Source organism: Gigantopelta aegis, chromosome 15, assembly GCF_016097555.1.
Source record: "Gigantopelta aegis isolate Gae_Host chromosome 15, Gae_host_genome, whole genome shotgun sequence".
Taxonomy (NCBI): domain Eukaryota; kingdom Metazoa; phylum Mollusca; class Gastropoda; order Neomphalida; family Peltospiridae; genus Gigantopelta; species Gigantopelta aegis.
In genome coordinates, this window is record NC_054713.1 from 10,236,725 (window position 1) to 10,247,623 (window position 10,899).

At 36.6% G+C, this 10,899-nt stretch overlaps 1 protein-coding gene across 2 annotated transcripts in view; it reads left to right on the forward strand.

Annotated features, from left to right (window-relative positions):
- The window catches only part of LOC121389952 (aromatic-L-amino-acid decarboxylase-like), a 136,870-nt gene extending 127,409 nt beyond the window's left edge, over positions 1-9,461 (forward strand). For both annotated transcript variants that reach the window (XM_041521621.1, XM_041521622.1), the window contains 6 exons: positions 89-250; positions 1,576-1,643; positions 2,981-3,071; positions 3,958-4,056; positions 5,659-5,760; positions 8,855-9,461. In XM_041521621.1, the coding sequence (XP_041377555.1) occupies positions 89-250; positions 1,576-1,643; positions 2,981-3,071; positions 3,958-4,056; positions 5,659-5,760; positions 8,855-9,349 (1,017 nt within the window). In that variant the 3' untranslated portion in view covers positions 9,350-9,461. The remainder of the gene's footprint in view (positions 1-88; positions 251-1,575; positions 1,644-2,980; positions 3,072-3,957; positions 4,057-5,658; positions 5,761-8,854) is intronic.
- Positions 9,462-10,899: the final 1,438 nt, after the last annotated feature.

Genomic DNA, 10,899 nt, shown 5'->3' on the forward strand with positions numbered 1-10,899 from the left:
TAGTCTCCCTACTGTATACATATGATTTGTGATTTTGGTTAAAATATATAACATATCAGAAAACACACATTCCTTTCTTCTTGTTTAGGTCTGTGCCACGCTGGGCACGACGGCGTGCTGTTCGTTTGACAACCTGGCGGAGATTGGGGAGGTGTGCGCCAAGGAGGATGTCTGGCTCCATGTTGATGCAGCATACGCCGGAAACGCGCTCATCTGCCCCGAATTTCGTCATCTACTGAACGGTGTCGAGGTACAAGGATTTTTGTAGCGATATCTAATACTCATATATTGAATGTCTCATTTCATTTCTTTTCAAATTATTTTCGTCCTTATATCCAATTAAGGTTCAAGCACGTTGTTCTGGGCAAACACATCAGCTATCTGGGATGTGTGTCCAGGACAGTGGGTTAGTTGTTAGTTGGTTAGTGGTTAGTGAGAAAGAAGAGGGTGTAATGGCCTTACACCTACTCAATGAGTCCTTAAGGACTCGCTCTGGCTTGGAGCCGGTACCGGGCTGCGAACCTACCTGTACCTACCAGCCTGTAGTCCGATGTCTTAAACACAATGCCACCGAGACCGGTTAGATTCAACGAACAATGTTTCGAGATAAGGTTAACCAAACAAACACCATCAATTATTTATTTCACCATCTATTAGACGGAGAAGAGGTATTTTGAGAGAGTTGTGTATTATTATTAGTTACACGGATTTTTGACAAGGCCTACGGGATTGTAACCCCTCCAAAATCTGTATTTCCTGAGGCGCAACCGAAGGAAATACACATTTTGGACGTGCGTACAATCCCGTACGCTCTGTGAAAAAACCCACGTAAAAAATGTATTACCGTTTAGATCTGTTTTTATAATTAAACAAAAATTAAACCGACAATCACATTTTAAACAAAGTAGCCTTAAATAGGCCTACACACACTTTGAGTTGTAATATATTTTAATAACATAGCATGTCATCAAGTTCCTTAATTTTTTTTATTTCTAACAAATAACGATGCCAGGTATTTACAGCTTTTTGGTGGCTGCTTGGGTATCAAGAGTCAACATTATGTCAAAAGCAGACGATTTATAAACAAAGGGGAACAACTCATGTCGCCTTGTTATGTTGTGTGTCTTAAACATTTACAATTATTCTGTAATCGTGTCGAAAAAACAAATTTGAACATCCGCAGGAGAACAAAAAATATTTGTCGGCTTGTACTAACTTGTAGAATCTGTGAAAAGCATGTCAAGTTATTACTTTAAATAGTTTCGTGATAATTAGCGCAAGTTCCAATACGATAACAGATTTGCTTTTTTACCATAAGCACCTTTGTCTTATATATATGGTTATCTATTATTAATAATTTTTTAACTTAAATTTCTTTAATTGTTTTTATTACATTACAAGTATAGTGTTGCACGCTAAATATATTATATATGAATTTGTGTAATTGTTTTGATGGCATTACCAGTATAGTGTTGAACACTAAATATATTAGATATGAATTTGTGTAATTGTTTTGATGACATTGCCAGTATAGTGTTGCACACTAAATATATTAAATATGAATTTGGTTTTCAGAATGCTAATTCACTAAATTTCAACACAAACAAATGGTTGCAAGTGAATTTTGACTGTTCGCTTATGTGGTAAGCACATACCTTTTACACAAATGTGTTAATGCAAATGTTCTTATTTATTTATTTATTTATTTATTTATTAATCAAATATTTATGGTACAGGAACAACTAGTTCTTGAATGTGTTGCTTTAGGTTTCGGAACTATTTGATTGTCTTGTTTTGGGGTAAACTGACGAATCTATTTGTATAGTTTCTTCGTTTAGTTTAAGGGAATTAATATACGTAATGGCTAGCATATCCAGTGTACTCAACGTATGTGATATTTTTCAGATCACATACTTTCAGAATTTGATAACTTTGCAAATTAGATGTAAATTAATCGAGGTGACGGCACTTCGTTTATTGATATTTAAACAGACTTACTACGGTGACATTCCATAACTAAGTCTTAAGTATGCATTCATAGTTATCAAACAAACACATTTCAATAACAACTTTACACTGAAAGCTGCCCAGCGTTTAACCCCCCCCCCCCCCCCTACAAAAAACCCAGTTAAGCACTAGTTTATTCTTATGTATGATATCTAACATGAAGTCATTCGAGTTTGACGTCATTTCCATTTAAAAAAACACACCGCGTTAGATATTCTTACCTCATTTGAATATAAAGTTAAATTATATTAAATTAAATTAAATTTAAATGAAATTAAAGTTGCGTTTGCAGTTTACAAACACATGTTGCATTAAGCTTGAGATTATATGATACAGAGAATATTACCCTTGCGTGTTTCAGTATCGTCAGTATCGTTGTACTGTGCTTGCCAGAGGCTTGCATAATACAACTTTTATACATATTTTATTCATGGTAAGGGAAGGAACCTATCTATTTACTTTAAATCACAGATGCTAGTTTTATACACTAAGACGTAGTTCTCTCCATTACAGCTGTTTTTCGACAAATGAAATCAGACATTACCTACATTTTATTAATTAGATTAACCATTTCCGAACATCTAACGTATTTCTAGTCATCCTGGTGTCTGTAATACTACGAAATTACTTTTTTTAAATTTAATTCTAAACACGCACATATTTTTGAAAAGTAACGGTTATGGAAACGAGCTGTTGTCTATTTTAGAGGGTAATTCCCCATTTTGACGTCACAGACTTCTGTTTCATTGTGTTGTAACTGTATCCAAATGTGTTACAGGTTTGTAGATTAACCAAGCTTAGTGTTGCTTTAGTTTACTTTTTAAGCATATTTTCCCGTTTCAACTTCAAATAGTCTTGTTTAACTCTATTCTAATTTGATCCAGATCTGTTACAGGTTTCTAGATTAACTAATGTTAGTGTCCATTTTCGCAGGTTGAATCTAGGGTCTGCGATTTTAATTTTCTTGTTTTAGGGTTCGGGAACAAGATGCATTGTCTTCGGCGTTGACCGTGGATCCGCTGTATCTTCAACACAAGCACGGAGACCAAGCTATTGACTTTAGGGTGAGTACATTATGCTTATTTTAATTATCTTATAATTAAGTTTAACAAGATTTAACTTCATTTAACAAAATTTAATTTAATTTATTAATTTAATTATTTAATTATATTAATTTAATTTAATTTAATTTAATTTAATTTAATTATTTAAAATGTCAATTTAATTTAGTTTAGTTTTTAATTGTGTCTAACTATAAAAATCATTATTTAATTATATTACATTAATTTAAATTAATTTAATTATTTGTTGATTTTTTTTTATTGATTTTTTTTTCAATTCATTTCGTTTTATTTTTAATTTTTGTGTAATTATTTTTTCGTTTTTCTCTTTCGATTTTCATATTGAAAGTTCAGAGTGTCGTTAAATAAAATATTCCTTCTTTCCTTTAAATGTATTTGTCGTGTCATTAATAAAAGAAAGAAAGAAATGTTTTATTTAACGACGCACTCAACACATTTTATTTACGGTTATATGGCGTCAGACATATGGTTAAGGACCACACAGATTTTGAGAGGAAACCCGCTGCCGCCACTACATGGGCTACTCTTTCCAATTAGCGGCAAGGGATCTTTTATTTGCGCTTCCCACAGGCAGGATAGCACAAACCATGGCCTTTATTGAACCAGTTATGGATCACTGGTCGGTACAAGTGGTTTACACCTACCCATTGAGCCTTGCGGAGCACTCACTCAGGGTTTGGCGTCGGTATCTGCATTAAAAATCACATGCCTCGACTGGGATCCGAACCCAGTACCTACCAGCCTGTAGACCGATGGCCTAACCACGACGCCACCGAGGCCGGTTGTCATTAATAAATCACCTATTCACGATTAAATATAGTATTTGTTGTACAATAGTATAGTTCATTCACTTTGTTTTCCTTGTCAGCACTGGGGAATACCGCTTAGCAGACGATTTCGATCTCTCAAACTGTGGTTTGTCTTGCGAACCTACGGCGTGGAAGGGCTTCAGTATCGGATAAGGGAGGTAATGTCATGCTTACGTGGCCCGCACATTAATATCCTTCTTATACTGTCCGACGCACAGCCACTGCCCACGCCAGAGACAGGGCGTCGGATGGACGTGCCTGATATAGGCACATTAATAAAATTAAAAGTAAAGAAAACATCCGTGTGTATATATATATATATATATATATATATATATATATATATATATATATATATATATATATCCGTAAATAGCTGTGGTGTGTGCCCAGGACAGCGTGCTTGAGATTAATTGGATATAAACACGAAAATAAATTGAAATAAAATGAAAAATATCTTTCGAACCAGGGTATATCAGAATATCATACATATATGTATATATATATATATATATATATATATATATATATATATATATATATATATATATATATATATATATATATATATATATGTGTGTGTGTGTGTGTGTGTGTGTGTGTGTGTATTATCTATATTTGTCTATATCTATCTATCTATTTATCTATCTATTTATCTATATATATATATATATATATATATATATATATATATATATATATATATATACACATGTATATATATATATCTGTCTTATCTATCTCTGTCTATCTATCTGTCTGTCTATTTATCTATCTATCTATCTATCTATCTGTCTATCTATGTGTGTATGTGTGTATGTATGTATGTATGTATGTATGTATATATATATATATATATATATATATATATATATATATATATATATATATATATATATATATATATATATATATATATATAGACATACAAAGCTTGTTTCTCCTGAATATCTTACATTGCATTGAAAATATTAATAATCATTGTAATATAATACAGATTGACAACATATTATAAAATTAATATTTAGCATAAAAGTTGGCCACAAACAGACTACAATATTAAAGGTGCATTATCAATGTTGCAATTATTATAAACAACGCTATGTTACACACACTGCGATGAACTGCGAATCAATCAATTTCACATCTGATGTCACGTGTTGCAATAAAATAAATGATACAACTGGTTAAAAACGAAAGTAGCTGGATATATTAAATAGGACAAAATGCATTTTAACTAGCATTCTGAGACCACTGCTACAGCAATACATGTACCCTACTGGTATGAAGCAAACATCAAGGGCCATAACTCAATGAAGAATGAGTAAATCGCCATGAATGTCAAACTTGATTTGTAAAACTACATGATAAAGCTATACACAAATGATGATCAGCTCGGTATCTAGAGGTATTGCGAGGGGGGGGGGGGGGGGGGGGGGTATGATAAGGACACCATTTTATTCATCTCCTAACTCCAAGGGCCATAACTGTGTCAAAAATAGGTAAATCGCCATAAAGGTTGAACTTGATATGTTAAAGCTATATACAAAATTTCATCTCAATATATCTAGACATTGTGAAATCAATTCCGAAAAACTATTTGTGGGATAGACGGACGGACGGACAGACAGACAGACATAATAACAAAAATAAAATCTATAATCCATTCCGGTTGTACCGTTATGGAACTAATAAAGGTCGCATAACTGAAAATTGAATTTAACCATTTTCTCTTTCTTTTTTCTTTCTTTTCTATTCAGCACGTTCGTCTTGCGAAACTGTTCGAAAGTTTGGTTGAGAAGGACGAACGTTTTGAAATTCTCGGAGAGGTTACCATGGGACTCGTCTGTTTCCGCCTGCAGGTACATAGAGCTCGTACATTACCGTAATCGAATAAGACTTCCAAGGACTGGAAAGTACATATGTGACCCGCTCTGGCGAAATCAGTCGCATGTCGCAGTTGCCGATTTTGCGTAATGAAAAAAGAAAATATTTTATTTAATGACGCACTCAACACATTTTATTTACGGTTATATGGCGTCAGACATATTGTTAAGGACCACAAACATATTGAAGGAGGAAAACCGCTGTCGCCACTTCATGGCCTACTCTTTTCGAATAGCAGCAAGGGATCTTTTATATGCACCATCCCATAGACAGGATAGCACATACCACCGATGGGGATCGATCCAAAATCGACCGTGCATCAAGCGAGCGCTTAACCACTGGGATACATTTCACCCCTAGCTTGGGGATGTAGTGGTTAGATTAGTTTTATAATGCTATAGTTAGCAGCAAGGGATCTTTTATATGCACCATCCCATAGACAGGATAGCACATACCACCGACGGGTATCGAACCCAAACTGACCGCACATCAATCAAGCGCTTACCACTGGCTTACATCGCGCCCCGATTTTGCGTAATGAGGCAATTAGTGAAAAAATACACTACGTGGTGAAAATTGCGATTTTGACAGAAAACAGTACCTAATTGTTTAAGTTATTATGTCAAACTTCCGTCGTTTAATTTAATAACATCTAAATACTTTTTATTACGATTTTCAGTTGGGGTTATTATTTAGAAAGTCGAAACATTGGTTCTAGTAAGGCAGTTCTTTGTTAATTTTCCCCATTCTGAATCGCGTTAGCCGTTTGGTGAATAGCTTCATATTTGGTATGAAATTGTGTCAAAATGGTTCCTCTACAACGTCCTTTCAGTGACGTATTGGTATGACATACATATTGGTGTAGTTTTTTGTTTACCGATTATCTAATGCGCCAATTGAACGTTTATCGATCATACAGCACCGAGATATTCCTACACGAATCTACAAGAATCTAGAATCATCGAACGTCTCCCACGCGGCAAATGATCACATTAAGAACCTGTCTTGAACATCTCTGACAAACCCAGGAACACCCCGACGTACGGGAATAAATATTCCAATCAATACCCTATTAAGATTTCACGCTGTAAGTGCCGCACAGTGTTTTAGTTTTATAACAAAACAATATCGTTCTGACTTCTCTAACGACTTACGTACAAACCCAGGAACACCCCGACGTACGGGAATAAATATTCCAATCAATATCCTGTTAACATGTCACGTTGTAAGTGCCGCACAGTGTTTTAGTTTTATAACAAAACAATATCGTTCTGACTTCTCTAACGACTTACGTACAAACCCAGGAACACCCCGACGCACGGGAATAAATATTCCAATCAATATCCTGTTAACATGTCACGCTGTAAGTGCCGCACAGTGTTTTAGTTTTATAACAAAACAATATCGTTCTGACTTCTCTAACGACTTACCTACAAACCCAGGATGACCTCCGACGTACGGGAATAACTATTCTAATCAACAGATTGTAAACAATCCACAGTTCAAGTGCCGCACAGTGTTTTAGTTTTCTAACAAATCAATACCGTTCTAACTTTTCTAACAACTACCGGCCTTGGTGGCGTCGTGGTTAGGTCATCGGTCTACAGGCTGGTAGGTACTGGGTTCGGATTCCAGTCGAAGCATGGGATTTTTAATCCAGATACCGACTCCAAACCCTGAGTGAGTGCTCCGCAAGGCTCAATGCGTAGGTGTAAACCACTTGCACCGACCAGTGATCCATAACTGGTTCAACAAAGGCCATGGTTTGTGCTATTCTGCCTGTGGGAAGCGCAAATAAAAGATCCCTTGCTGCTAATCGGAAGAGTAGCCCATGTAATGACGACAGCGGGTTTCCTCTCAAAATCTGTGTGGTCCTTAACCATGTGTCTGACGCCATATAACCGTATATAAAATGTGTTGAGTGCGTCGTTAAATAAAACATCTCTTTCTTTCTTTCTCTAACAACTTACCTACAAACTCAGGATCACTCCGACGCACACAGTGTTTTAGTTTTCAGAGGAAATATAAAATATTTAGCGTTAACCGTCTAATGCCCAATATACTCAAACAATTGCTTATTTTATAAAACAAATTTAACGTTCGTTTTGTTTAACGACACTACTAGAGCAAATTAGCTATTGGATGTCAAACGTTTGGTAATTCTTATATATAGTCTTAGAGAAGAAACCCGCTACATGTTTCCATTAGTAACAAGGGGTGTTCATATATGCCCAATATCACAAAGACGAATACAACTTACTTGAATGACTAAACCTATATTTGAACAGAATGAATGAATGAATGAATGAATGAATGAATGAGTGAATGAATGAATGAGTGAATGAATGATTGAATGAATGTTTAACGACAACCCAGCACGAAAAATACACCGGTTATTGGGTGTCAAAATATGTTTGCTCTTGACTAATGTAAACAAAACAAAGGTTGTTTGCTCTTGAGCTTGACGTGACCTGCCGATTGATCAGATTTGGCCTTCCTGGTCGCCCGTCTGTTTGAATTGCAGACCAAAGTGATGTATTGTCAGAAATCATACCCGCAGGTATGCCCCATCTCGATCACCAGGATCCCATTATCCATCTTCACGGGTTGCACCTCACAGCAAATAAGATGCCCCAAAAGGGGAGTTGTACTGTATTAGCAATTCTCAACGAGAATGTTTAACCTCTGCACCACGGTGAGGTTACAGTACACGCAGGGGAGAATTGAACAGAGCCAAACATTTAAATGTGTACTCGTTCGAGTACAATGGGCACTTCTAGAATTGTTACATTGTTCTAATGATGTTAAATTAATTTGATGGGTTCTTTTTTCTGTGATTGCAATGAATTTTTATTAAATCTGATTGAACAATTACCTTTGTAAACATATGAGTACATTTTAAAAACATAATTTATTATATTTGTAAATATTCAAATAACCTCAAACAAAAAAAATATGCCATGTTTACTCATAAATCAATAATTGTTTCTGATTTCAAGTTAGTTTTGTTACGGGTATTAAAGGGTTCATATTTTTATTTTTTTTAAACCCACACACATTTTATTTCAGGGTCCTAACTCCCTTACCCAGAAGCTACTGCGCATGATCAACGAGTCGCGGAAGCTGCACATGGTTCCGGCTTTAATCAACGAACACTTCGTGATTCGCTTCGCCATCTGCGCGGAGAGGGCTTGCGACAAGGATATTACGTACGCCTGGGACGTCATAGTGGAAATGACGTCAGAGCTACTGTTGAACAGACGTGACAGCAACCGACAACTGGAGAAGGCTGTGGTGGAGGAGAGTCCCAGCGATGAAGAGGATGACGAGGTGTTCCCGGAGTTCGACCACGAGATGATCTTCGACAACCAGCGCTGTAACCTCCAGAGAGCGCGCCTGCGCAGAAACCTCTTCCTGAAGATGGTCTCCGACCCAAAGTCGTACCACCACCACGTGTTCAAGTCTCTCGACATCGACAACATGAGGATAAGGAGCCAGTCTCTTGGGGAGAGCGATCCCAAGTGCACCCAGAGCACGGACTATATCTTTGGAACACCTCTGTAAATGGTGGCGTTAACAGGCCCGTTGGAACTATATCTGAAGTGGCTGTGGTGGAGGAGGGTACAATCCCAGGGGGGGGGGGGGGGCAGAGAACAGATTTTTTTATCATTATTTATACAGAGCAAAAAGCAGAAAAAGTCGTACATATCCGTCTTCATGTGGAAACGTTTAAGTTTGTTTTAAGGACACCACTACAGCACATTGATTTATCTACCATCGGTTATTGGATGTCAAGCATTTGGTCATTCTGACATATAGTCTCAGAGAAAACCGCTAAAAACAATTTCATTAGTAATAAAGAATCTTTTATATGCACCGTTCCACACACATGATAGCACATACGACGGCCGTTGATATACTAGCCGTGGTGCACTAGATGAAACGAGAAATAGTCCAGTGGGCCCACTGACGGATGTCTGACGTAGACCGACCGCGCATCAATCGAGCGCCTTACCACTGGTCAACGTTCTTCCCCCGACTTCAAGCAGAAGGCAAAAGCCACATTTTTATCTCCATGTAACAAAATTTATATAAAGTAGGACAAACAAAAATTTAAAACTCCTCAAATAAATCCGTCTTTCAGTGGAGACGCACAAACCAGACTTTTTATCTTTATATAGTATGTAGACTAAGAATTTTTTTTAATACATTTTCGTTTTCAAGTTGAGAGCATGTGCGTCCACTCCACCACAACCCCTCATCCCCCCGAGTTCCTACGGGCCTGCCTTTAAAACACAGTATGATATTGAAACTTAATGGTATACATGTATACTGGTGAGTCCCCACATTTTGTTTTGTATACTCTTTGAAACTTTCAGATATTACATTTCTTTTCCTTTTTTTACTCCCTCAAGAGCTGTCATATTCGATTTCAAAACTGCCGTCATTTGTATCATATTTTGTTCGATATCTCCACTTTTAATCCATCTAAAGCAATTATTCAAATTGGTACATTAGTATTTTAATGTGTTATTGGTGCAATGTGTATGTTATATCTTAATGCAGTTCTAGAAATTATCATATGTGGGGTAGGCGGGCGTAACTACGCCTTATTGTCTTAACATCTATCAATCATAACTGAAACAAAACAAAAAACCCACACAAAATCAAATAGACCTGAAATTTAGTTGCATAAAAAACTATCTCTACCAGATCAGTGTTCTACTTCAGCCGAGGGTGCAGAGATTTTGGTAGGGGAGGAGAGTCTAGACCGTGATGAGCGATGTTTATGGGGGTGGGTCGAGACATTTCCCCCCCCCCCCCCCCATTACTCCATCCCTTCACTTCAAAAGATCTGTTCTGTAAAATCCATTAATTGAAAATATTTCCACTTCTAGGAATTGGGGAAGAATTAAAACAATGTGTATGTTTAATGGTTAGCCTTCTGGCTGCATTTTGCCCATGTTGTTTTGTAATATTGTGCATTGATGTTTTGGGACGTGGGTGTATAGCGCAAGAGACAGTCAGAGAGAATCGGTTAATAAATCACCTGTTCGTACCGGTATCTGATGCGGTCGTATAGCAAAAAAAAACCTGAGGCTGAAATGTTCTCA